General features: G+C 45.8%; 1 protein-coding gene across 1 annotated transcript in view; it reads right to left on the bottom strand.

The window, feature by feature from the left end:
* LOC131694260 (syntaxin-binding protein 5) overlaps positions 1-27905 on the bottom strand; it is a 2823745-nt gene that overhangs the window by 1507392 nt on the left and 1288448 nt on the right. Inside the window, exons 12-13 of the mRNA XM_058982823.1 lie at positions 11623-11765; positions 11381-11567 (exon numbers count right to left, since the gene is read on the bottom strand). Coding sequence (XP_058838806.1) covers positions 11381-11567; positions 11623-11765 — 330 coding nt within the window. The remainder of the gene's footprint in view (positions 1-11380; positions 11568-11622; positions 11766-27905) is intronic.

Raw genomic sequence — 27905 nt, 5'->3', positions numbered from 1 at the left:
CCTTTGCCCTGTATACAAAAGGCCGTGTACTTCCGCGATTCTTGGTCCAAAACCTGGAGAAACGCTTCAGACAGGTCTATCGTGGACAGATATTTAGCCTTGGGAAGTTCACTTAAAACTCGACCGGGATGAGGCAACGGATAAGCATCCCAAACAGTCCGCTCGTTAATCTTGCGCGCGTCCAAACAGAGCCGAACTTTGTTGGGCTTGATGACCGGCACACAGTTAACCGACCAATCCGAGTTGCTTCGTTCCAAAATCCCTAAACCCAACAGTCGTTGCAGCTCGACGGCTACCAGATCCTGCGTCTTCGGAGACATCACGTATGAAAACTGGCGGACTGGTGGTTTATTTTTCCATTCCTCTCCCAACATGATACGATGCTGAGCTCGGTTGGTCAGGGTCAATTTCCCTTTTTGAGCATGAAGTAAAAGTTTTTTGACGTTCTCGATCACCATAATTTCATCATCGGTCAAAATATTTGCAGAACTAGAGTGTTCGGTAATAGATGCCGACGCAGACTGAATTTTGAATTTCCTCCAAAAATCCATTCCGCAGATACTATCTATGGACAGATTTGCAACTACCAAAGTATTCCAACTATTTTCACACACCCTTGGAAAGCAAATGGAAGATGAGCCTGACCTAGAATTTGCAGTTCATCTCCACTTGCAGACCGTAGAATCACGTTTTTGGAGGGACGATGCAACTTTTTGTATTTCAATTTCGAGAAAAGGGTTTCGCTAATAAGCGTATGATTGCTACCACTGTCCAGGAGAGCACGTACTGGGTAACCGTAAATCTTTACGTGTGCGTCGGTTATCGTGGGGGACAGGGTAGGTAATTTGAAGAATTTCCGTAGACTCAGGGTAAATATCTCTGGTGGCCTGCACCCAGTAAGGGGGAGGCGTACGTTGAAGAAAACGGTCTTGACTTACGCGTTGGGTGTCTGCGAACGGCAATTTTGGTTCACGTTTGGTCCGTATTTTAAACAAAACGGGCAGTAGTTTGTCAGAAAACCGCGAAGACCGCACTACTGCAAAATATACCCCGGGGCTGTCTACACATCGCTACGTGATGACCAATCCTCCTGCAATTGTAACAGGTATTGGCCGATGAAGGAATGTGCGTGTTTATCAATTCTTCCAACGTGAACTGTGGACGAGAATTGAACCCAGGCGGCACCGCGACCGGGTCTGGTCGGGCGGTATTTTGAGACGAATTTTGACTCTTTTGGGTGTTCTGTAAGGATTGGTTGTTTTTGTTGGGAAGTGGATTGGGACGAGACGAATTAGTAGATGTGTGTGAATTGTTTCTATTGTGGTTGACCTGAGGCACTGCTGCGGTTTGATCTATCACCTGTTGAGTCTAGCATTGGTTCTTGTTTTTTTTCTTCGAATTGTTTTCAGAGCTTTCGACCACTTGGGCATTCCTGTCCGTCCCGAAAACCTTATTTATGCCGAGAAATTTAATGAATCTAATTTCTGTCCAGCAACAGCAACAAGTGTTTCAAGGTCGACTATCGGAGTAAATGTCATTTGTCGCTTGTAGTCCACTCGCATATTCTGCTGTAGAATCTATACTTTTTCGTAATCGGGAATCTGAACACTCATGGTTCTGATCAGTTTCTCGATTTCGAAATAGTACTTGTGGAAAGATTGAAAGATGAACCAACAAACAAATGCACAGCCGACTCGAAAAGCTCGACCTCCGACACATGCTCAGCTTGGGATAAAGCCTGTACAATTTCCAGAAACTCATTCAGCTTCCGCCCTTGATCGTCACCACTGTATTTAGTGATGTTCCATTTGGATACAGGAAGAGTGTGACGGTTGGGGTACGGTGCGGGGTACGGATTGTGCGGAACACCATCATACATGGGAGGTGAATTTCGTTTAGGGAAAGATGGGATAGCCGAAGCATGGTTGTACATTTCGGGATTTGCTCCAGTAGGATTAGAGATTCTCGTCGGATGATAGGGAATATTGTATGTATTGTTGGGAACTGGTATATTGTTAGAATGTAATGTTCGATCTGGGATATTTCGAAAATTATAGTAACTAGATGAAATATCGAATGAATTGGAAGGTTTTATAGGCGGAAAATTATAGTTTTGAAATGTTCTGAAATTTGTATTGGGGTGTTGTGAATATGAAGTAAATTTAGCATGATCGGGAAGAGTTTGAGTTACAGCATCTTTTACTTCTCTCCGTCGAGCTAAATTGGCTTCTAGATCCGCAATTCTCACTTGCAACGAGTGGATCCAATCAAGATCATCCTGACTGAGAACGGAAACTTTCGGTCTAGGATTTTCCTCTGCTTTGTCTGCATCCAACAGAGCTAAAAGATCATTTCCCTCTTGCTGATCACTCTGCAAAGACGAAGCAGAACCTCGAAAGAAATGTTCAAGAACCTCCACTAATTAAACCACCGTATTTTGCAATTGACTTGCAAGTTAGGCGACCCCCGCGAGTCCCTCAACACAGTCACTAAACGCATACCGACGTGTACCATTCTAGTGGAACAAACCTTCTTTTCCTCATCATCCTCCTGTTCCAAACACGACTTCAACTCGGTAAACTTATGCCTACAAACCTCGATTTCCACAGTAGGATCACCCACTACTCTTCTTGGGCATTATCCCGACGGTCTCGCAGCCACTTGCGTTTTCGTGAGCGATCGAGACCGATCGACAAACTGACAGAACGGATAGTCAGTTCATGATTCAGTTCATCGTCGGCTAAAACTCCACACTCATATCAAAATACCAACCTTGGATCAGCTCACTAGCTTGATCGAATGTGAGCTGTGCCATTGCCATTGTATAAAAAGGCAAAAATTAACACAAACCACAAATAATTAACACCCGCTATAAAAGTAAACAAAAATCAGACAAGAAACAAATGTAATGGTATTAGTAAATGTCAAATTCAATCTGATCAATGCTACCTGTGTATGAAATATTTACAAAACAAACGATCAATTTTTCTACTCGAGCATTAGCAAACGACGGCGTGCCAGATATACAATTTTTCATCACTCGCAACAATGCGCAATTGCACTAATCACAATTAAATTTCAGGATAAACTTTAAGATTAGATATCGACCCAATGACTTCGCGAATAATGAAGTGAACAATGTGAATTGAATTTCTCCGGGAGACACAACGAAAAAGGGATTTGCTTCTGGTCTTGGAACCAAATCACTTTTTCTTTTATTTTGCGTTGGGCGCCAATTGTTACGTATTGTTTTGTAGGTGGTGGGACCACACTTTACTCACCAGCTATTAGGGTCGTTTCACTATTGTCTCCTGGAGAAATTCACACTGGGCGGACTTTTCTTCCCACACTATGGTCGCTGAGCGAATCTTATTAATTTTCGGCGGAAACAAGTACCTAAAGGAGTGCACTGTAAACAAAATGGACGACAGAACTTGTATATAGAGACCTTACATTTTTAATTTATTACTAATTATTCTTTTGAAAAAGAAAACAGAAAATATTTTTTTGTATTTTTACTTGCGCACTTTTATGCACCAAAACCTTCTCCTGACGATACAGGATGGGCTTCGATGGTGGTGCAGGAACAGACGTACGATGGCGACGGGGGACTCCAGATGAAGCAGCAACTCGGCCTATTCGTAGCGGAGGCCTGCGTTTCACTACGGAGCACGGGGAGTGGTACAATGCGCACTACACGATTGTCTAACACTAAGTCGAGTGGGATTTACAACGTTTTCGGTCTAGTAGAGCCTACCCGCCGGTACTTGGGTACTGGCATCTACAATGCCGTTTTTGGCTTGCCAATCACTGACCATTCTGCACTCGCGTCGTACTAGTACGTTCACTACATGAAAAAAACGATAACCCCACTGATCCCACTCGACTGATCGGGCAGAACCATAGCGTCGTGTGGTGGTTCTGAACGGCGAAAAACAAAATGCTACGACTTATAGCAAAAAACTTCTCTTTACGTTCGAAACGCACGGTCGCGTATGTCGGGTGGCTCGCTGCTGCTGGTTACACTCCGCCGGGCCGGTTAACTCTTAGAGACCGCATTACGTTTTCGCGGTGGATTTTATCATTGCCGTGTCTACTTTCCAACACATACCCTCCGCGCCTCTTCGCATCCCACCCCGCATTTGATGACGATGATGATGCGATGATAGAATGTTTATTATCGTTTTGGTTGGTGTCACAAAATATGCTCAAGTTTTAGTACAATGTATTGACATGCTAAACGTGCGGTACTTGTTTCCTAGACTTTTTTATAATGAACAATTATATCAAATAATTTAATAACAAAATGAATAATAAATAAACAAGCAACTAAATAAATATATGAATAAATAAATATATAAATAAAAAAATAAATAAATAAATAAATAAATAAATAAATAAATAAATAAATAAATAAATAAATAAATAAATAAATAAATTAATAAATAAATAAATAAATAAATAAATTAATAAATAAATAAATAAATAAAAAAAATAAATAAATAAACAAATAAATAAATAAATAATAAGTAAATAAATATCCCAACAAATGAATAACGAAGCCTACATTTGACACCAACCTGGGCTATCAAGCAAAACTTAAACGCGACTCAAACATGCAAGCACGGAGTAGTAATGGTTTGACGTTTAAATTCTACTTAGACATTTACGAACAATAATTTCAAAGTATAAACAAAGCAAAGGCGTCGTCAAATACACGAGATAGACCGTACACTGTTATTTATTTATGCGACAAAAAAATAACAATATTTACAAATATTTACAAGCTCAGTGACCAGCCAACAAAAATTCGGTAAAATTAAGCGGATAACCGGCGAAAACACTTCGGTGTGTAGAGTGAACGTTCCGCTGCGTAATGCAGCATACTTGGAAGTTCGCCCAGTTCTTCCCAGGCTCCGTTTGCCATTGAGAATATTTTAAAGCCCCTCAACAATTTTACCCATAGCACGGGTCGCATGACACTATGGAATTGGGGTTCCCTGTTTGGTGGGTTTCTACCACCAGAACAGGTAGTCCGTAGTGCCTTTCTTAGCCGGGTGAAACAACCACTACCGATACTACACGGCTGTTCGGAGAAAGAAGCTGACATGGAAAGCAGCTTCCATGGATGGCCGAACAGCCGAAAGCCAGCTGGCTTAGGGTATAATAGTAATAAGACAAAATACTGTTGCATGTTACCCCACATTGGTAGTTTTTTTTTTTTACAATGGAGAAGACCTTTATGTCCTAGCCCAGTACACGTGCTAACGGTAGGGTCCAATCTACCACACGGGGTGCACTGGGGGCGTGTCGGACTCGAATGGTGACCAGCCATTAATACCGACTAAACTCCATTGGGCTCCGCCATCATTCCTCCCAGGAACTACCTCTCGGTATTACTTCTGGGGGGATGGCTGTACTCAATGTACTCATTCACTCTCACTCGCGCGATCATACATCCTGTATGAGGCTTACTTGGGTGCTCTCTCAATCACACTTTGATTCACTCTCAAACACTCCCACATGAGGCTGACTTTTGTGCTCACCTTTTACGTTCCATGCGAGACTGACTTGTGTGCTCACCTTACTCATTCCTTGCTAGGCTTACTTTTGTGCTCGCCCTACCCATCCATGTGAGGCTGACTTGGGTGCTCACCCTATCACCTGATTCACTCTCAATCGTGCCACTCTATTGTACCTTTGTCACTCCCTCTGGCATCCCATGTGGGACATTTTTCTTAGGCCCCACTTCTGACATACCATGCGAGGCTGACTTTTGTGCTCACCTTTTTCATTCCTTGCTTGCTACCAACCTGTGAGGCTGACTTTTATGCTCACCCTTAACATGCAGTGTGAGACTGACTTGGATGCTCACCCTTTCACTCCTCTGCCACGCCATGAGGCATCGATAGCTTAGTTCCAACATACTACGCTACGACCCTCCCGTCTTGGCATGAGGCAGTCCACTTATACGCCTATACACTCACTCTTCTGTCTTGCTTCGGGGTGGCTGGGTTTACCCCTTACGCGGTTGCCATTCGCTGCGCCAACCTACCTCGGCATGAACAGACCATTCACTCTCTTATTTTGCGCTTGGCCTTTTTCGCTCCAACTAACCAATCACTAGTTAGCCGTGCCCGCCGTCTGTTGCTCGGTTCGCCAGATTACCTGTAGCCTACTGGCAATCTGGATGGTAGCAGCCGAGACTGCGTTCCACTTCTCCACCGTTTGACACATCCGCTGAATAAGGGTATCCGGGGTTGTGTCCCAGCCACAGACGTCAAGCATTGCTCTTCTTTCGATGTCGAACCGATGACATACGAACAGTATGTGTTCGGCAGTTTCGTCTACACCTGGGCAGTCCGGGCAGACTGGGACCTCCGCGTGTCCGAACCTGTGGAGGTACTGACGGAAACAGCCATGGCCTGACAAGAATTGTGTCAGGTGGAAGTGAACTTCCCCATGGGGTCTTCCCACCCAGCTCGATATGCTAGGTATCAGCCGGTGGGTCCACCTACCTTTCGAGGAGTTGTCCCACTCACGCTGCCATCTGGCGACCGAGGTCACCCTGGTGCGCTCGCGGGCTCCCCTATTTCCACGTAGCTCAAAGCACTCCTCATCTTCCCGAATGACCAGCCCGACTGGCATCATGCTCGCTATCACGCAGGATGCATCGTGTGATACCGTGCGGTAGGCAGATATCACTCTGAGGCACATCACGCGGTAGGTGCTCTCCAGTTTCTGTAGGTAACTGGTTACCCTCAGTGCTCTTGACCATGACGGGCCGCCGTACCTGAGGATAGATACGGCAACGCCTGCCAGTAACCTACGTCTACTGGCGCACACCTTTGAGCTGTTGGACATCATTCTCGATAGTGCCGCAACAGCAGTCGACGCTCTCTTGCACGTATAGTCGACATGGCTGCCGAAGGTCAGCTTGTCGTCTATAATGACTCCGAGAGACTTCAGACTTCGCTGTGAAGTGATCGCGACTTCTCCCACATGGATAACTGCATGTTGTGCCGACTTGCGGTTGTTGACGATAACTACCTCCGTCTTATGATGAGCGAGCTCCAGGCCTCTCGCGCTCATCCATTCCTCCACCGTGCTAATCGCGTGTTCTGCGGTTAGTTCTACCTCAGGAATTGACTCCCCGTAGACCTCCAAGGTTACGTCGTCGGCAAAGCCGACGATCTTGACCCCAGGAGGGAACTTCAGTCTCAGAACCCCGTCATACATGAGGTTCCATAGCACCGGGCCTAGGATCGAGCCCTGCGGGACTCCGGCGGTAATCGGAACCCTTTTCTGACCGGCATCGGTCTCGTATAGCAGTACGCGGTTTTGGAAGTAACTTTCCAGGATCCGGTACAGACCCACCGGTAGGCTAAGCCGGTGTAACGAGAGCGCGATGGCATCCCAGCTTGCGCTGTTGAATGCATTCTTCACGTCAAGTGTCACTAACGCACAGTATCGAATACCTCGCCTTTTTCGTTGGATCGCTATCTCGGCAGTATTTATCACTGAGTTGAGAGCGTCCACTGTGGACTTACCCTTCCGAAAGCCAAACTGGTTGCTTGACAGACCGTCCGTACCTTCCGCGTACGGGGTGAGCCTGTTGAGGATGATCCTCTCAAGCAGTTTGCCAGTCGTGTCTATCAGACAGATTGGTCTGTACGCCGATGGGTCACCTGGCGGCTTCCCGGGCTTCGGCAACAGCACCAGTTTCTGCCTTTTCCATCTATCGGGGAAACGGCACTCGTCAAGGCATCTCTGCATAGCTAGCCTGAACATGTTCGGGTTCGCTATGATCGCTGCCTTGAGAGCGTTGTTCGGGACTCCATCCGGCCCTGGAGCTTTGTTCATTGCTAGGGATTTAGCCACTGCGAGTAGTTCTTCGTTCGTCACTGGAGCCACCATTTCGACCGTGCCCGCACTGTCTCGTAGCGCAGGTGGCCAGGGGCTTGTGGCTCGAGACGGGAAGAGTACTTCGATAATCGTTGCCAACCGGTCCGGAGACCGTTCTGGGGGTGAGGAGCCCCCTTTGGTCTTGGCCATCACAATCCGGTAGGCGTCACCCCACGGATTCGCGTTGGCGCTCTCACACAGGTTGTCGAAACACGCTCTCTTGCTGCTTTTAATAGCCTTGTTAAGGGCTAATTTCGCAGCTCGAAACACTTCACGGCGGTTCTCTCTTGCATCCTCGGTGCGAGCTCTTTGCATCCTACGTCTAGCTCTGAGACAGGCTGACCGTAGAGCTGCAATCTCGGCACTCCACCAGTATACCGGGCATCTACCGTTTCTTGGCAGTGCTTTTCTCGGCATAGTGGCGTCGCACGCGCGTGATAGAACAGCTACCAGCGCATCCCCGCTTAGACTGTCGGTGTTGGCCTCCAGTCCCAGGGCCGCGGTGAAAGCTTCGCTGTCGAAGTGATTGGACTTCCACCCGCGTACCTGACAGGGATCTCCCGCCCTCGGATGCTGCACACCATAGTTGATCTTAAAGCGGATTGCTAAATGATCACTATGGGTGTAGCCTTCGTCTACCCTCCATTCCATGCCTGGAGCCAGACTCGGGCTGGCAAAGGTCAAATCAATCCACGCCTCCACTCCGTTTCTACGGAATGTACTAGCGGAGCCATCATTAGCTAGCACAGTATCGAGTTTCGCAAACGCTTCCATTAGCGCTTGACCCCTGCTATTTGTACAGCGGCTGCCCCACTCCACTGCCCAAGCGTTGAAGTCTCCCGCTATTACTACCGGTTTCCGGCCCACGAGGTCCGACGAGAGCCTGTCGATCATCTGGTAGAACTGTTCTGTTGGCCACCTTGGTGGGGCGTAGCAGCTGCAATAGAACACACCATTGATCTTGGCAATCGCCACACCCTCGGCGGAGGGGTGTATTACCTCTTGAACCGGGAACCTTCCCGTTGTACAGATTGCCACCATTCCAGACCCGTCCGACACCCAATTGCCGTTGCCGGCAGGGATGCTGTACGGGTCTGATAATAGGGCGACATCTGTCCTCGACTCCGAGACCGACTGCCACAGCAGCTGTTGGGCTGCTGCACAATGGTTAAGATTTAGCTGTGTGACTCTCACGGCTTCTTCTTATTTAACTCGCCGAAGGGACACGAAGGTCCGCCCATAGCATGTTTATGGGCTTGCTTCTTAGAGGTGCAGATAAGGCACTTATATGCCTTAGTGCACCCCCGCTCTTTATGCCCCTCCTCGCCGCATCGACGACATAGCTTACTCCTGTCTAGGCCTTTGCATTCGTAAGCTTTATGGCCGGATTCTAGGCACCGATAGCACCTGTCCACTGAAGGCGGCTGGGGTATACTAATAGGGTATACCGACCAGCCGATCTTCAGCTTCCCTTTCTCGGTTACCTTTTTGGCATCCGCATTCAGTAGCCTGAGGTAGGCTACTTGGGTGCCAGAGGGTCCGTCCCTCAATCGCACAGAGGCCCGCTCGATTGTGACGCCGCATTGCTCCTTGACGGCTGCGGCGACGTCTTCTGCGGTCGCGAACTCGTCCAAGTGTTTGCACTGGAGAGTTGTTTCCGCACCTAGCGACCTGATTTGGGCGCCCTCACCAAGGACCTCTTGGGCCAAGGCCTTGTATATTGCACTTGATTGTGCGCCTCGCTTCAACACCAGGAGCATCTCTCCCGTGTTGGTGCGTCTTACGCTACGCACATCCTGCCCAAGGGCCGAGAGGCTTTCGGCCGCTTTCATCGATTTAAGGACATCGGCGTATTTGTCCTTGTCGGTTTTTAACCACAAGGCTTCGCCTCTGTCCTTGGCCTTCCTCGCAGGCCGCGGTACCTCCGGTTTCGGTGCCGGCTTTTTCTTGGTAACCAGCGTCCAGGGGTTTGAGCCCCCCTGCCCCGGTCGTGCCGGGTTGCTGGTACCATCGCTCTCGACAGCGAGGTCACTCTCGCCCTCGCTTACCTCACCCAGGCGGCGTTTGACCTTGACGGTTGCACGCCGAGTGGTGTCGGTTTTGGCACCCTCTCCTGGCGACTTCCTAGGGCGCTTCGCATTCGATGCCGTCTTGCGATTGCCCTTTCCCTTTCCCTTCGAGGGGAACTCGGTCGCCGCTCCGATCGACGTGGCTGCTCCATAGAAGGTAAAGGCCACTGTCTGTGAACCTCTATTAACCTTCTCTCTTTCCTCCCTATTGGAGGCCACTGTCTGGGTTTCTCTGTCGGGCCTCTCCCGACATTCCACCCTCTCAACATATGCCTGCTGTTCCTGTCTTGCGACACGAACAGCTTTCCGGAGCTCCAGAAGGCTCAACTTCAACTCCTTGGCTATGTTCTGCTTTGCGCTAGCGAAGTCGATTATAGCATCGAGTTGCTTCGCTACTTTGCGCATCGCAGCTATTGGCCCCTCCGATGCATTGGTAGGGGTATTGCCTACCGCTGCTGGGGGGTCACTGGTGCTTTCGAGTACAGCACTCATCGTTCCACTACTCTCCCCACGGGGGGGGAGACCTCGCCAAACCACCTCTTGCGAAGGGGTTTGGCACCTCCGTCCGTTTATTTTTATTTTTATTTTGCTCCATGAAAATTCCCACGAGTAGCGCGAGAAATATATGTCCGCCACGCCAGAGCTCCGCATTAGCGTGGTAAGGGACGCTTACTGTGGGGGTTGCCCAGGTACCCCACAGGCTCCGTTAACGATCGAGCATCTTTTTCACCCCCTCGATCACTCATCCCTCGGCACGGGTCGCTTCACGCCTTGGAATTGGGGTTATGCCCTACCTTGCTTTACGTGGTGATCTCGGCCCGGATCATCACAACCATCCTCCTTTACCAGGGCTTTGGACCTGTAGCTCTGGTTCTCAATAGTTCCATGTACGTATGTTATTACAGACATGCTACTATTGAGATCCGTCATTCGCTAGCGGAGTTCCACATTGGTAGTTAACATAGTTAAAACGTTATCTTGCATATATTTGAGATGGTAAACAATAATGTTTTAAACAGTACGGTTTTCTATAGTATACTCGATCTATACGTAAGGGATACAAATGATTTGCTCTTACCATTGAAGTGGAGCAAAGCATGACATTCCAGTTCCTTTTCAATTGAGAAATTTCGAAATGCAGAAGAATACTTTCTCTTGCTAAAGAAACCGAAAATAATGACTGGTAGTACATGATTATCTTTTATCACATTTTAACGTTTGATAACTATAGTGCTAGATTGTTAAAATTATAATTAGCGTTGTTAAATTCGTCTGAACAGATACATGTTGGAGTGTTGCAAGTTACCTCGTTTGACGGTATACATATTTTTAATTAATTTCGATGGAGGAATAGCTGAAGATCGAGTGCAATACAGGAAAGAGTTACGCTATTGAATATCACATACCTGGTCTATACTTGGTGATCCAATTTGGTCTTCTTTCGATTGTACACTTTCTAGCCGTTTTGGACTTCTAGGTGTTTGAGGGAATATGTCGAATGAAGTAAATACTTCTTGAGTCGACATGTTGAGTAAACATGTTCTTTGTACAATGTCTATGACAGCCAGCCCATACTCATTACCATATGCCATTCTAAAAACAAAAACACAATTTAAAAAAAGCATTGCTTAGCCAAATGTTTTCATACAATCCATAACTAGAGTTGATGGTGAGGGCAGTTATTTGACCGGGATGCGTGCCATGCGTCCAAGGTGTAATGCATACTAGTTGAGCTTGGAAACCTGGTTGCTTCTTTTGAGGGCCGCTTTTAACCTTTAACATTCCATTGCACTGTAAATAAAATAAATGAACATTGATTTTGTCAATACATAGTCTAAGAAAAACGCTTTCAATCCACCTAACAGTGTGATGAGACAATTCTTATAACTCTTATCACTCTCTTCGGGTATTATATCGATCGAGAACATGTAGAACTTCAAGCTTCGCGATGTTTTTGATAGCACATACTGCATGGGATAGTGGCAGAGAATCGCCCAAATCAGCATAGGACAACATCAGTGCTAGAATCTCAAAGGCTAAACCAAATCAATGGAAAAGCGGAAAATGGCCCATAAAATAGACGAACAAACAAATTATTGCTAATGCTCTGTTAATAACATATCTAAATTCTTCAATGAATGCATTGTGTATGGAATACTGAATTTTCCTAAAGGGGTTATGTATGTTGTTCTAAACCAAACAAAATATTTTTTGAATCAATTTGAAGTTCATACCCCAGACTAATAGACATAACACTGTGAGGAAATTCCCTCAAAAAACATCGATCCGACAATTTTCTCAGAACACTAGCTCCACCTTTTATTCACGGTCCCAAACAGTCATTTGCTGGTGGGTAGGTTTAGGAACAATTTTTCACTAGTGGTCAATCTCCCATATGCTTGTTCATATGTCAGTGGCGCCATAATTGCAAATGTGGCCACAGTCACAACTACAAATATATGGAGATCGACGGTGTGGTAAGTGATGCAGGTCTAACTATCGATGAGCTGATGAATGAAGGGGTTGGCCGCTTTAAGGACCCTAACCTTCAATCAGTTAAGATTTTGGAGTGCAAGCAATTGCACTCAAAGTCCATCGAAGATGGGAATTACTATCCATCAGACTCGTTTCGCGTAACCTTCGCCGGATCTGCACTTCCGAGCTACGATGAAGTGGGAGGAGCTCGTCTACCTGTACGCCTGTTTGTAACGCGGGTCATGAATTGTTCCAATTGCAAGCAGCTAGGTCACACGGCCACCTACTGTAGCAACAAGCAACGGTGCGGTAAATGTGGGGAACGCCATGCGGATGATACTTGCAGTAGGCCCGCTGAGAGGTGTGTTTACTGTGGGGAGAATCCGCATGCACTTTTGGCATGCCCAACGTACAAACTTCGCGCGGATAAACTGAAGCGATCCGCCAAAGATCGCTCCAGACGCTCTTACGCATAAATGCTTAAAAGAGCTGTTCCCCTTATCTCCGAAAACCCATTCGCTCTCTTGCCAACTGACGATAACGCCTCTAACGACCCTTGCGAGGGACATTCTTTGGCTCTGCTTGGAAACTCTAGGAAAAGACCTAATCAAAACTCACCTGAACTTCCTCGTAAGGGTCCTAGGTTGTCCCAAACAAGGGTACAAAATAAAAATAATTCATCAACTGGAAGTGCTGGTACAAATCCGAAGATAATACCTCCTGGTTTTGGGAAATTGAGATACAACCAGGAGTTCCCAGCACTTCCCGGTGCACCAAAAATCCCAAGTGCTCCAATTTTACAGTCAGAAACTCAACCTAAAACGGGATTCCTTATATTTTCTGACATTGTGGACTGGATATTCACAGCTTTCAACATTACCGATCCTCTGAAAAGCTTGCTATTCTACCAACAATAAGAACATTTTTAAAACAGTTGACTGAACAATGCCCCCTCCTTACAGCGATCGTATCCTTCGATGGCTAACTTATTATACGGAATCAGGGATCTGATCACTGTTTTACAGTGGAACTGCAGAAGTATTATCCCCAAAATTGATTCATTAAAACACTTGCTAAATTACAATCATTGTGATGCATTTTCCTTATGTGAAACATGGCTAACTTCTAATATAAATCTCAACTTCCACGATTTTAACATTATCCGCTTGGATCGAGAAGACTCATATGGAGGGGTACTTTTAGGGATCAAAAAGTGCTACTCCTTCAATCGAATCAACCTCCCTTCGACGCCAGGCATTGAAGTTGTCGCTTGTCAAACAACAATCAAAGGCAAAGATCTTTGCATTGCTTCTATTTACGTTCATCCTAGGGCCATGATGGGATATCGAAGATTCTCCAACGTGATTGAACACCTTCCCTCCCCCCGCCTGCTTCTTGGAGACTTTAACTCTCACGGTACGGGGTGGGGCTATCTATACGACGATACGAAGATCGATTTCGACAATTCAAGACCTTTGTGACAACTTCAATATGACAATTCTGAACACAGGGGAAATGACACGGATTCCTAGACCACCTGCGCAAGCAAGTGCACTGGACATATTTTTATGCTCGACATCACTACGGTTAGATTGCAAGTGGAAGGTAATATCTGATCCCCACGGTAGTGACCACCTACCAATTGTAATTGCAATCACCACTGGTTCAAGACCATCGGCACCAATCAATATTCCCTATGACCTCGCACGAAACATTGATTGGAAGAACTACGCTGCTGAGATATCCAAAACTATCGATTCAACACAGGTACTTCCCCCGGAGGAAGAATATAAGTTTTGTGCAACTCGATTCTCGATACTGCGATTCAAACTCAGACGAAACGAGTACCCGACGTGAACACCCAAAAACGTTCTCCCAACCCGCTGTGCTCAGACGTGTACGCGGAGAAAGCTGCCGAGTATAAAACCTTCCGGAACGACGGGTTAGTTGCTAGTTATCGAGTGTACGCGATATGAGAAAAGCGAATTAAAAATTTAATGAAAGCTAAGAAACGCAGTTACTGGCGCCGGTTTGTCGACGGGTTAACAAGAGAAACATCGATGAGCACTCTTTGGGGCACGGCCAGACGCATGCGAAACCAAAACCGTAATAACGAGAGCGTGGAATATTCAAACCGTTGGATATTCGATTTCGCCAAGAAGGTTTGTCCGGATTCCTCCCCGGCATAGAAAATCTACCGCGCCGCGTCGCCTTACAATACCGCGAACGAAACACCGTTTACGATGGTGGAGTTCTTACTTGCTCTCTTATCATGTAACAATAAAGCCCCGGGGACAGATAGAATCAAATTCAACTTGTTGAAGAATCTGCCAGACTCTGCCAAAGACGCTTGTTGAATTTATTTGTTTATTTTGTTTATTTATTTGTTTATTTATTTGGAGTACCCCACTGGCAACCACCGCCAATTGGATAGTGTTTACGATTCGATCTTGTTTATATTTACCCATATTCGCGTGTTACAAGTTACATTTCTCCTAAAGTGATATCGCAGTTAAAAAGCCTCATTTCACTCTCCGTCAAGATAGTGTTATTTTTACTATTTCCTCGCAACAAGACTAATTATTTTCCGCCGAAGTTGAAAACAAGCAGCGCTTTTGTTCATCGACGTGCCATCTTTCGTACCCGGCTTCGCTTCCATCCACAGTATGACGAAAACGAACAAATGTGACGCTGATGCTTGTTTTGGTTCATCTGGATCACGGGGTGCGAAAATTAACTGCATGGTTTGCCCGATTAGCCTGCATCTTAAGTGTGCTAACATCAACAACACCCTCGCCAAATCAATCCGCGACTGCCCCGGTGTCGGCTGGCTGTGTCACAAATGCCGAGTGCCGACTAATCAGAACGATTCCCTTCGTGAAGCCATAAATCTTATCCTGCAACGTATTACATCAACGCTAAAACTAATTGGTGACATGACGGATACCATGCAAATGCTTTGCCGTATGTGCAATAATTCGTGTGCCAGAACCACCTGCTGCCATCAATCTGGCACTCGCGCATATTCTGATAATTCGACGACCGCTGGACCCACTTTTTATGATCGTTTGGACGACCTTCAACTCGACCTGACTAATCTGTTCGATTCAATTCTCGGAGACAAATGCAAACGTCCTCGGACCAGTAGTACTTCCAGGACTTCGTTGTCGCAACCTGATAAAATTCCGCGAGTTGATGTTCCAATCAACCAATCTGTTTTAGCCAATACTATAGCCTCTGTCGTTTCAGATGTAAACCTTGGCAATAACTCGCAGGCCACTTCGATTGCATCTATCATCGGAAACTCCGTTTTGCCCTCCAACAACGTAGCAATTGATACTACCGCTACTACCACTGTCACGTCTGATGCTGCTGCACCTGTTGCTGCTACACCTGCCACTACTATACCAACTGCTGCCATACCTGCTGCTGCTATACTTGCCGTTGCTGAATCTTCTGCTGGAGAACCAGCTCTCCGTACTACAGAGCCTATAACCTCAGCGCTTACTGCAACCATGCCGGCTGCCGCTACATTTCCATCCGTTGCTCCACACCTAGTTTCAGTGCCAATAAATTCTACACAAACTGCTCGGGCATCCACCAACATCGCATCTGCTTCAGACTTAGCTCATTATACTACGCCATCTGCAACCGGATATGCTTCCATCACTGCAGTACAAGCTCCTTTTACACCTCTAGTTGCTGCCACACCGCCAGCCCCCTTTGCACTCGCCACCGCTACTGCCACCACTACCACCAACATCGCCAAAGCCACCTATACCACCAACATCGCCCATGCGCATATGCCGCTAATGTCACAAGCACCCATCACCACCACCTACCACGCTAATTCTTTGTCCACGCACAATAATGCTACTAAGAATATTTTATCAGCACCCTCCACATCATACTCAACCGCTGCGCTTCCCGCTGCTACATCGAATCTACTGCCAGTAGCAACCATTGCCGCGCCCCGCTACCTCAACGTGTCACCAATTAGTCCCATCATTGGTACTGCAACACCCGCTTTGAGGCCAACTGAAAATAATACCAGGCAAAATAGTGTCTGTTATATCCAACGTACCATATTTAGGTAACCCGTTTCAATTCAATCCGGTTAGACAGAAAAAATTCACATGTGATAACACCACCCTCCCCTGAACTTCCTCGTAAGGGTCCTAGGTTGTCCCAAACAAGGGTACAAAATAAAAATAATTCATCAACTGGAAGTGCTGGTACAAATCCGAAGATAATACCTCCTGGTTTTGGGAAATTGAGATACAACCAGGAGTTCCCAGCACTTCCCGGTGCACCAAAAATCCCAAGTGCTCCAATTTTACAGTCAGAAACTCAACCTAAAACGGGATTCCTTATATTTTCTGACATTGTGGACTGGATATTCACAGCTTTCAATATTACCGATCCTCTGAAAAGCTTGCTATTCTACCAACAATAAGAACATTTTTAAAACAGTTGACTGAACAATGTCCCCTCCTTACAGCGATCGTATCCTTCGATGGCTAACTTATTATACGGAATCAGGGATCTGATCACTGTTTTACAGTGGAACTGCAGAAGTATTATCCCCAAAATTGATTCATTAAAACACTTGCTAAATTACAATCATTGTGATGCATTTTCCTTATGTGAAACATGGCTAACTTCTAATATAAATCTCAACTTCCACGATTTTAACATTATCCGCTTGGATCGAGAAGACTCATATGGAGGGGTACTTTTAGGGATCAAAAAGTGCTACTCCTTCAATCGAATCAACCTCCCTTCGACGCCAGGCATTGAAGTTGTCGCTTGTCAAACAACAATCAAAGGCAAAGATCTTTGCATTGCTTCTATTTACGTTCATCCTAGGGCCATGATGGGATATCGAAGATTCTCCAACGTGATTGAACACCTTCCCTCCCCCCGCCTGCTTCTTGGAGACTTTAACTCTCACGGTACGGGATGGGGCTATCTATACGACGATACGAAGATCGATTTCGACAATTCAAGACCTTTGTGACAACTTCAATATGACAATTCTGAACACAGGGGAAATGACACGGATTCCTAGACCACCTGCGCAAGCAAGTGCACTGGACATATCTTTATGCTCGACATCACTACGGTTAGATTGCAAGTGGAAGGTAATATCTGATCCCCACGGTAGTGACCACCTACCAATTGTAATTGCAATCACCACTGGTTCAAGACCATCGGCACCAATCAATGTTCCCTATGACCTCGCACGAAACATTGATTGGAAGAACTACGCTGCTGAGATATCCAAAACTATCGATTCAACACAGGTACCGCCCCCGGAGGAAGAATATAAGTTTTGTGCAACTCGATTCTCGATACTGCGATTCAAACTCAGACGAAACGAGTACCCGACGTGAACACCCAAAAACGTTCTCCCAACCCGCTGTGCTCAGACGTGTACGCGGAGAAAGCTGCCGCGTATAAAACCTTCCGGAACGACGGGTTAGTTGCTAGTTATCGAGTGTACGCGATATGAGAAAAGCGAATTAAAAATTTAATGAAAGCTAAGAAACGCAGTTACTGGCGCCGGTTTGTCGACGGGTTAACAAGCGAAACATCGATGAGCACTCTTTGGGGCACGGCCAGACGCATGCGAAACCAAAACCGTAATAACGAGAGCGTGGAATATTCAAACCGTTGGATATTCGATTTCGCCAAGAAGGTTTGTCCGGATTCCTCCCCGGCATAGAAAATCTACCGCGCCGCGTCGCCTTACAATACCGCGAACGAAACACCGTTTACGATGGTGGAGTTCTTACTTGCTCTCTTATCATGTAACAATAAAGCCCCGGGGCCAGATAGAATCAAATTCAACTTGTTGAAGAATCTGCCAGACTCTGCCAAAGACGCTTGTTGAATTTATTTGTTTATTTTGTTTATTTATTTGTTTATTTATTTGGAGTACCCCACTGGCAACCTCTATCGTCTACGATTTTAAAAACGCTGACTACGACAGCATCGTTAGCACGCTGTTGGATATAAATTGGGACGAAAATCTTAACAATGATGACGCGAACGAAGCAGCGATGACGTTTTCTAATATTCTTAACTACCTAATCGACCGTCATGTGCCAAAACGAACAGTCAGCACAAATCAACACCCTCCCTGGCAATCAACAGTGCTTAGACGATTAAAAACTGCCAAACGAGCCGCATTTAAAAAGTTCTCGAAGCATAAGACACTTGCATTACGAAACCACTACTTTCAACTCAACCACGAATGCAAACAGCAAAGCAGACGTGCCTTTTTTAGATATCAGCGAAACGTCGAACGTCAACTGAAATCCAAGCCCAAGTCGTTTTGGAAATATGTGAACGAGCAGCGAAAAGAATCCGGGTTACCATCTTGTATGTCATTAAATGGAGTTTTAGGCACCGACACTAAGGAAATTTGCCAATTGTTTTCCGACAAATTTTCAAGCGTTTTTTCCGACGAGAACCTTTCCCCACAACAAGTCGCTGCCGCTTCAAATCTAACTCCTTCTCTAGGACGAACCATCAACCGAATTTGTGTCGATAATGCTGCCATTCTTGCAGCAAATTCCAAGCTGAAAGCATCTAGTTCCCCGGGTCCAGATGGCGTTCCTTCGATTTTTGTCAAAAAGTGCATCAGCGGGCTTCTTGAACCACTTCGGCGAATCTTTGTGCTATCACTCAATACTGGAACATTCCCTTCCTGCTGGAAAGCAGCGCACATGTTTCCAGTTCACAAAAAAGGAAACAAATCGAACATTGACAATTATCGAGGAATCTCGTGTTTAAGTGCAGTATCAAAACTATTCGAGCTGGTTGTCTTAGACCCTCTTTTCTTTCACTGCAAACACTACATTGCAGACGATCAACACGGATTTATGCCTAAACGATCGACAACGACTAACCTGCTCTCGTTCACAACATATGCAATGGATGGATTCGCTGACGGATTGCAAACCGATGCTATTTACATGGATCTATCTGCGGCCTTCGACAAAATCAATCATGATATCGCAATAGCGAAGCTGGACAAACTCGGTATTCATGGACAACTTCTGCGCTGGTTTCGTTCCTACCTCGATGGAAGGCAGCTCCAAATCAGCATTAAGGACTGTCTATCTACACCATTCTTCGCTACATCCGGCATCCCACAAGGAAGCCATCTCGGTCCAGTGATATTCCTCCTCTACTTTAATGACGTCAACATCAAATTACAAGGACCCCGCCTTTCTTTTGCCGACGACATGAAAATTTTTCAACAAATACGGGATAAAACCGATGCCGAGCTTCTTCAGAGGGAATTGGACAGCTTTAGTACGTGGTGTGATCTAAACAGAATGGTTTTAAACCCGAGCAAATGCTCAATCGTTACGTTCACGCGGAAACGCCATCCGATTCAGTTTAACTACCATCTCTTCGACTCGAGTATTCCAAGACACTCTAACGTCAAGGATCTCGGAGTCATCATGGATTCAGCACTAACGTTCAAACCACATACATCATCCATTGTGGATAAGGCTTCAAGACAGCTTGGGTTCATCTTGCGAATAGCGAAAAACTTTAAGGACGTATACTGTTTAAAATCTCTCTATTGTGCGCTGGTTCGCTCAACACTGGAATATTGTTCTGCTGTTTGGAACCCTTACTACCAGAACGGTGTCGACAGAATCGAGGCCGTCCAACGCCGGTTCATACGCTTTGCACTCCGACATCTTCCTTGGCAAAACAGATTTCAGCTGCCGAGCTACGAAAACCGTTGTCAGTTAATACAGCTCGATACTCTAAGCATCCGGAGGGACTGCTCTCGAGCCCTGTTCGTCTCGGACTTACTGTCTGCCAGGGTGGATTGCCCTACAATCCTCGGACGCCTCGATCTTCAAGCTCGCGTTCGAGCTCTGCGCAATAACTCTCTTCTGCGAGTCCCATTCAGGAGAACTAACTATGGGCGCCAGGGCGCTGTTACCGGACTCCAGCGCGTGTTTAACAGTGTGGCGACGGCGTTTGACTTTAACCTGACAAGGAATTCGATAAAAACTAAAATTATTCGTATTCTGAAATGTAATTAGTTTAAGTAACCACCATTGGGGCCAAGGGGTCTGTTGGTGACGGTACAACAAATAAACAAATAAACAAATAAACCACCGCCAATTGGATAGTGTTTACGATTCGATCTTGTTTATATTTACCCATATTCGCGTGTTACAAGTTACATTTCTCCTAAAGTGATATCGCAGTTAAAAAGCCTCATTTCACTCTCCGTCAAGATAGTGTTATTTTTACTATTTCCTCGCAACAAGACTAATTATTTTCCGCCGAAGTTGAAAACAAGCAGCGCTTTTGTTCATCGACGTGCCATCTTTCGTACCCGGCTTCGCTTCCATCCACAGTATGACGAAAACGAACAAATGTGACGCTGATGCTTGTTTTGGTTCATCTGGATCACGGGGTGCGAAAATTAACTGCATGGTTTGCCCGATTAGCCTGCATCTTAAGTGTGCTAACATCAACAACACCCTCGCCAAATCAATCCGCGACTGCCCCGGTGTCGGCTGGCTGTGTCACAAATGCCGAGTGCCGACTAATCAGAACGATTCCCTTCGTGAAGCCATAAATCTTATCCTGCAACGTATTACATCAACGCTAAAACTAATTGGTGACATGACGGATACCATGCAAATGCTTTGCCGTATGTGCAATAATTCGTGTGCCAGAACCACCTGCTGCCATCAATCTGGCACTCGCGCATATTCTGATAATTCGACGACCGCTGGACCCACTTTTTATGATCGTTTGGACGACCTTCAACTCGACCTGACTAATCTGTTCGATTCAATTCTCGGAGACAAATGCAAACGTCCTCGGACCAGTAGTACTTCCAGGACTTCGTTGTCGCAACCTGATAAAATTCCGCGAGTTGATGTTCCAATCAACCAATCTGTTTTAGCCAATACTATAGCCTCTGTCGTTTCAGATGTAAACCTTGGCAATAACTCGCAGGCCACTTCGATTGCATCTATCATCGGAAACTCCGTTTTGCCCTCCAACAACGTAGCAATTGATACTACCGCTACTACCACTGTCACGTCTGATGCTGCTGCACCTGTTGCTGCTACACCTGCCACTACTATACCAACTGCTGCCATACCTGCTGCTGCTATACTTGCCGTTGCTGAATCTTCTGCTGGAGAACCAGCTCTCCGTACTACAGAGCCTATAACCTCAGCGCTTACTGCAACCATGCCGGCTGCCGCTACATTTCCATCCGTTGCTCCACACCTAGTTTCAGTGCCAATAAATTCTACACAAACTGCTCGGGCATCCACCAACATCGCATCTGCTTCAGACTTAGCTCATTATACTACGCCATCTGCAACCGGATATGCTTCCATCACTGCAGTACAAGCTCCTTTTACACCTCTAGTTGCTGCCACACCGCCAGCCCCCTTTGCACTCGCCACCGCTACTGCCACCACTACCACCAACATCGCCAAAGCCACCTATACCACCAACATCGCCCATGCGCATATGCCGCTAATGTCACAAGCACCCATCACCACCACCTACCACGCTAATTCTTTGTCCACGCACAATAATGCTACTAAGAATATTTTATCAGCACCCTCCACATCATACTCAACCGCTGCGCTTCCCGCTGCTACATCGAATCTACTGCCAGTAGCAACCATTGCCGCGCCCCGCTACCTCAACGTGTCACCAATTAGTCCCATCATTGGTACTGCAACACCCGCTTTGAGGCCAACTGAAAATAATACCAGGCAAAATAGTGTCTGTTATATCCAACGTACCATATTTAGGTAACCCGTTTCAATTCAATCCGGTTAGACAGAAAAAATTCACATGTGATAACACCACCCTCCCCTGAACTTCCTCGTAAGGGTCCTAGGTTGTCCCAAACAAGGGTACAAAATAAAAATAATTCATCAACTGGAAGTGCTGGTACAAATCCGAAGATAATACCTCCTGGTTTTGGGAAATTGAGATACAACCAGGAGTTCCCAGCACTTCCCGGTGCACCAAAAATCCCAAGTGCTCCAATTTTACAGTCAGAAACTCAACCTAAAACGGGATTCCTTATATTTTCTGACATTGTGGACTGGATATTCACAGCTTTCAATATTACCGATCCTCTGAAAAGCTTGCTATTCTACCAACAATAAGAACATTTTTAAAACAGTTGACTGAACAATGTCCCCTCCTTACAGCGATCGTATCCTTCGATGGCTAACTTATTATACGGAATCAGGGATCTGATCACTGTTTTACAGTGGAACTGCAGAAGTATTATCCCCAAAATTGATTCATTAAAACACTTGCTAAATTACAATCATTGTGATGCATTTTCCTTATGTGAAACATGGCTAACTTCTAATATAAATCTCAACTTCCACGATTTTAACATTATCCGCTTGGATCGAGAAGACTCATATGGAGGGGTACTTTTAGGGATCAAAAAGTGCTACTCCTTCAATCGAATCAACCTCCCTTCGACGCCAGGCATTGAAGTTGTCGCTTGTCAAACAACAATCAAAGGCAAAGATCTTTGCATTGCTTCTATTTACGTTCATCCTAGGGCCATGATGGGATATCGAAGATTCTCCAACGTGATTGAACACCTTCCCTCCCCCCGCCTGCTTCTTGGAGACTTTAACTCTCACGGTACGGGATGGGGCTATCTATACGACGATACGAAGATCGATTTCGACAATTCAAGACCTTTGTGACAACATCAATATGACAATTCTGAACACAGGGGAAATGACACGGATTCCTAGACCACCTGCGCAAGCAAGTGCACTGGACATATCTTTATGCTCGACATCACTACGGTTAGATTGCAAGTGGAAGGTAATATCTGATCCCCACGGTAGTGACCACCTACCAATTGTAATTGCAATCACCACTGGTTCAAGACCATCGGCACCAATCAATGTTCCCTATGACCTCGCACGAAACATTGATTGGAAGAACTACGCTGCTGAGATATCCAAAACTATCGATTCAACACAGGTACCGCCCCCGGAGGAAGAATATAAGTTTTGTGCAACTCGATTCTCGATACTGCGATTCAAACTCAGACGAAACGAGTACCCGACGTGAACACCCAAAAACGTTCTCCCAACCCGCTGTGCTCAGACGTGTACGCGGAGAAAGCTGCCGCGTATAAAACCTTCCGGAACGACGGGTTAGTTGCTAGTTATCGAGTGTACGCGATATGAGAAAAGCGAATTAAAAATTTAATGAAAGCTAAGAAACGCAGTTACTGGCGCCGGTTTGTCGACGGGTTAACAAGAGAAACATCGATGAGCACTCTTTGGGGCACGGCCAGACGCATGCGAAACCAAAACCGTAATAACGAGAGCGTGGAATATTCAAACCGTTGGATATTCGATTTCGCCAAGAAGGTTTGTCCGGATTCCTCCCCGGCATAGAAAATCTACCGCGCCGCGTCGCCTTACAATACCGCGAACGAAACACCGTTTACGATGGTGGAGTTCTTACTTGCTCTCTTATCATGTAACAATAAAGCCCCGGGGCCAGATAGAATCAAATTCAACTTGTTGAAGAATCTGCCAGACTCTGCCAAAGACGCTTGTTGAATTTATTTGTTTATTTTGTTTATTTATTTGTTTATTTATTTGGAGTACCCCACTGGCAACCACCGCCAATTGGATAGTGTTTACGATTCGATCTTGTTTATATTTACCCATATTCGCGTGTTACAAGTTACATTTCTCCTAAAGTGATATCGCAGTTAAAAAGCCTCATTTCACTCTCCGTCAAGATAGTGTTATTTTTACTATTTCCTCGCAACAAGACTAATTATTTTCCGCCGAAGTTGAAAACAAGCAGCGCTTTTGTTCATCGACGTGCCATCTTTCGTACCCGGCTTCGCTTCCATCCACAGTATGACGAAAACGAACAAATGTGACGCTGGTGCTTGTTTTGGTTCATCTGGATCACGGGGTGCGAAAATTAACTGCATGGTTTGCCCGATTAGCCTGCATCTTAAGTGTGCTAACATCAACAACACCCTCGCCAAATCAATCCGCGACTGCCCCGGTGTCGGCTGGCTGTGTCACAAATGCCGAGTGCCGACTAATCAGAACGATTCCCTTCGTGAAGCCATAAATCTTATCCTGCAACGTATTACATCAACGCTAAAACTAATTGGTGACATGACGGATACCATGCAAATGCTTTGCCGTATGTGCAATAATTCGTGTGCCAGAACCACCTGCTGCCATCAATCTGGCACTCGCGCATATTCTGATAATTCGACGACCGCTGGACCCACTTTTTATGATCGTTTGGACGACCTTCAACTCGACCTGACTAATCTGTTCGATTCAATTCTCGGAGACAAATGCAAACGTCCTCGGACCAGTAGTACTTCCAGGACTTCGTTGTCGCAACCTGATAAAATTCCGCGAGTTGATGTTCCAATCAACCAATCTGTTTTAGCCAATACTATAGCCTCTGTCGTTTCAGATGTAAACCTTGGCAATAACTCGCAGGCCACTTCGATTGCATCTATCATCGGAAACTCCGTTTTGCCCTCCAACAACGTAGCAATTGATACTACCGCTACTACCACTGTCACGTCTGATGCTGCTGCACCTGTTGCTGCTACACCTGCCACTACTATACCAACTGCTGCCATACCTGCTGCTGCTATACTTGCCGTTGCTGAATCTTCTGCTGGAGAACCAGCTCTCCGTACTACAGAGCCTATAACCTCAGCGCTTACTGCAACCATGCCGGCTGCCGCTACATTTCCATCCGTTGCTCCACACCTAGTTTCAGTGCCAATAAATTCTACACAAACTGCTCGGGCATCCACCAACATCGCATCTGCTTCAGACTTAGCTCATTATACTACGCCATCTGCAACCGGATATGCTTCCATCACTGCAGTACAAGCTCCTTTTACACCTCTAGTTGCTGCCACACCGCCAGCACCCTTTGCACTCGCCACCGCTACTGCCACCACTACCACCAACATCGCCAAAGCCACCTATACCACCAACATCGCCCATGCGCATATGCCGCTAATGTCACAAGCACCCATCACCACCACCTACCACGCTAATTCTTTGTCCACGCACAATAATGCTACTAAGAATATTTTATCAGCACCCTCCACATCATACTCAACCGCTGCGCTTCCCGCTGCTACATCGAATCTACTGCCAGTAGCAACCATTGCCGCGCCCCGCTACCTCAACGTGTCACCAATTAGTCCCATCATTGGTACTGCAACACCCGCTTCGAGGCCAACTGAAAATAATACCAGGCAAAATAGTGTCTGTTATATCCAACGTACCATATTTAGGTAACCCGTTTCAATTCAATCCGGTTAGACAGAAAAAATTCACATGTGATAACACCACCCTCCCCAAAGAACATCCAATCGATCAGCCCAATATACAAATTACAACCCTTCTGGTAGCACCCCCTGCAATGCAAGTGTCTGAGAGTTACAATTGTGGAAATTGGGACTATTTGACCAGGTTTCTACCCAGCGAATCTGAAGACAATATTATCCACTATGTTCAGTCCCGTACCAACTGCCCCCACAATTTAATTCACTGTCTGAAACTAGTCCGCCAAAATCAAGATCGACAGCTTTCGTTTGTTTCATTCAAACTATGCGTCCCGGCAGCTTTTGAGCCAGAGATTACAGCACCGAATCTCTGGCCCAACGGTGTAACAATCGCTCATTTTTTAGATCGCAGTGCCAAACAGAATTCGAATCAACCCGGCATGCAACAAATAACACAACGCAAATCCAGTTCGTCCCGAGCACTACCACAACGAATGTAAGACATTCGCATCAACAGTCAAATACAATCACCACGTTTGTTCCCAATCGGCCCACGGTTAGTTCGTTAACCCACTTCTCGCACTCCTACACGGCTCCCAATTATACCCACATGTTACCAGTCAGCTCGGGTAATTCAGACAACTCTGGTTTAATCATCTTTTACCAGAATATCGGGGGCATGAACGTTGTTATTACTGAATACAATTTGGCAATTTCTGACAACGTTTATGACATGTATGTATTCACTGAAACTTGGCTAAACAGTAATACTTTATCAAAACAAATTTTTGGTAGCTCCTACTCGGTATACAGGCAAGATCGAAACAATGATAATAGTAGCAAACAGAGTGGTGGGGGCGTACTGATCGCCTGCAGCACAAAATTCAAATCCCGTCTGGTGTCTCTTTCTAACTGCGGTAGCGTTGAGCAAACCTGAATCGCTCTCACACTTTACATTCCACCTGATCGCGTTAACGATGCCGATCTAATTGATCAACGTTTGCATTCTCTTTCTTTGATTACTGATCAAATTGGTTTCATTGATAGGATAATTATATTAGGCGACTTCAATCTCCCTGGTATCAAATGGGTCCGCAGCTCTTCAAATTATTTATATCCTGATGCAAATAGTTCTACAAAAGCACCAGCTACTTCAAAACTCCTAGATGATTACAACACTGGCGGTCTAGTTCAATTGAATGATAATAGAAACAGTAACAATCGCTTGCTAGATCTATGCTTTGCCAGTCAAGCGTTATCGAATACTTGTACCATAACCGTTGCTCCTTCCCCGCTAGTTAAAACTTGTCGTCATCATCCTCCCCTTCTAATGGCTATTTCGGAAGGTACTCCCGCCGTTTTCAATAATGCCGACGAGACAACATACTACGACTTCAGAAATGGAAAATTTGATGCCATGAATCAATTTCTGACATCACTAAACTGGAGCTCTCTATTATCCAACTGCGACTACAACTCTGCAGCTATGTTATGGACGCTCATAACATTATATGCTATCGACCAGTTCGTACCAAAAAAAACCTGTTTTAATCCACCTAGCGATGCAATTGTGCCTTTCTCATTTCTCTAAACTATGGCACGGAGGCTTTTTATGTTCAACATAATTGTGGAAATGTCCATTACATTCTTAGTACACTTTGCACTTATACACAATGGCATGCCAGCCACGAACTTGATGAGCTACGTGTCGACGGTGAAACACTTGAAACAAAAAAATATCATACTTCATTAGCCTAATCAGCATAAGATCAATGTTATCTGCTTGCTAACCCATTTTGTCATGCGGGGGTGGGTATGTGAGGAGGGCGAAAGTCCCATGAACGAACGACTCCCCAGCTTAAATTGGTATGCTTTGTGATATAGTGGTGGTTTAAAGATGATGGGGTTGAAAGGGAGGGGTATGAGGGCTGGATGGAGTGGTGGTCTGAGGGGTGATTTAAGGAGTTTTTTAAAGGAGGGGAGTGAACAGTAGAGGAGGGGTGTAACCCCTCTCCGTAAAGCATCAACTACGCCCCTGTTAAAATCCAGAAAAATGATGCGAGTTGAAAAAAAAATTTAGGTTTTAGGTTGACGTTTTT

The sequence above is a fragment of the Topomyia yanbarensis genome, chromosome 1 (assembly GCF_030247195.1).
Source record: "Topomyia yanbarensis strain Yona2022 chromosome 1, ASM3024719v1, whole genome shotgun sequence".
Lineage (NCBI taxonomy): Eukaryota > Metazoa > Arthropoda > Insecta > Diptera > Culicidae > Topomyia > Topomyia yanbarensis.
Note: the sequence above shows the minus strand (reverse complement) of the source record. Positions and strands in the feature narration are given on the sequence as shown.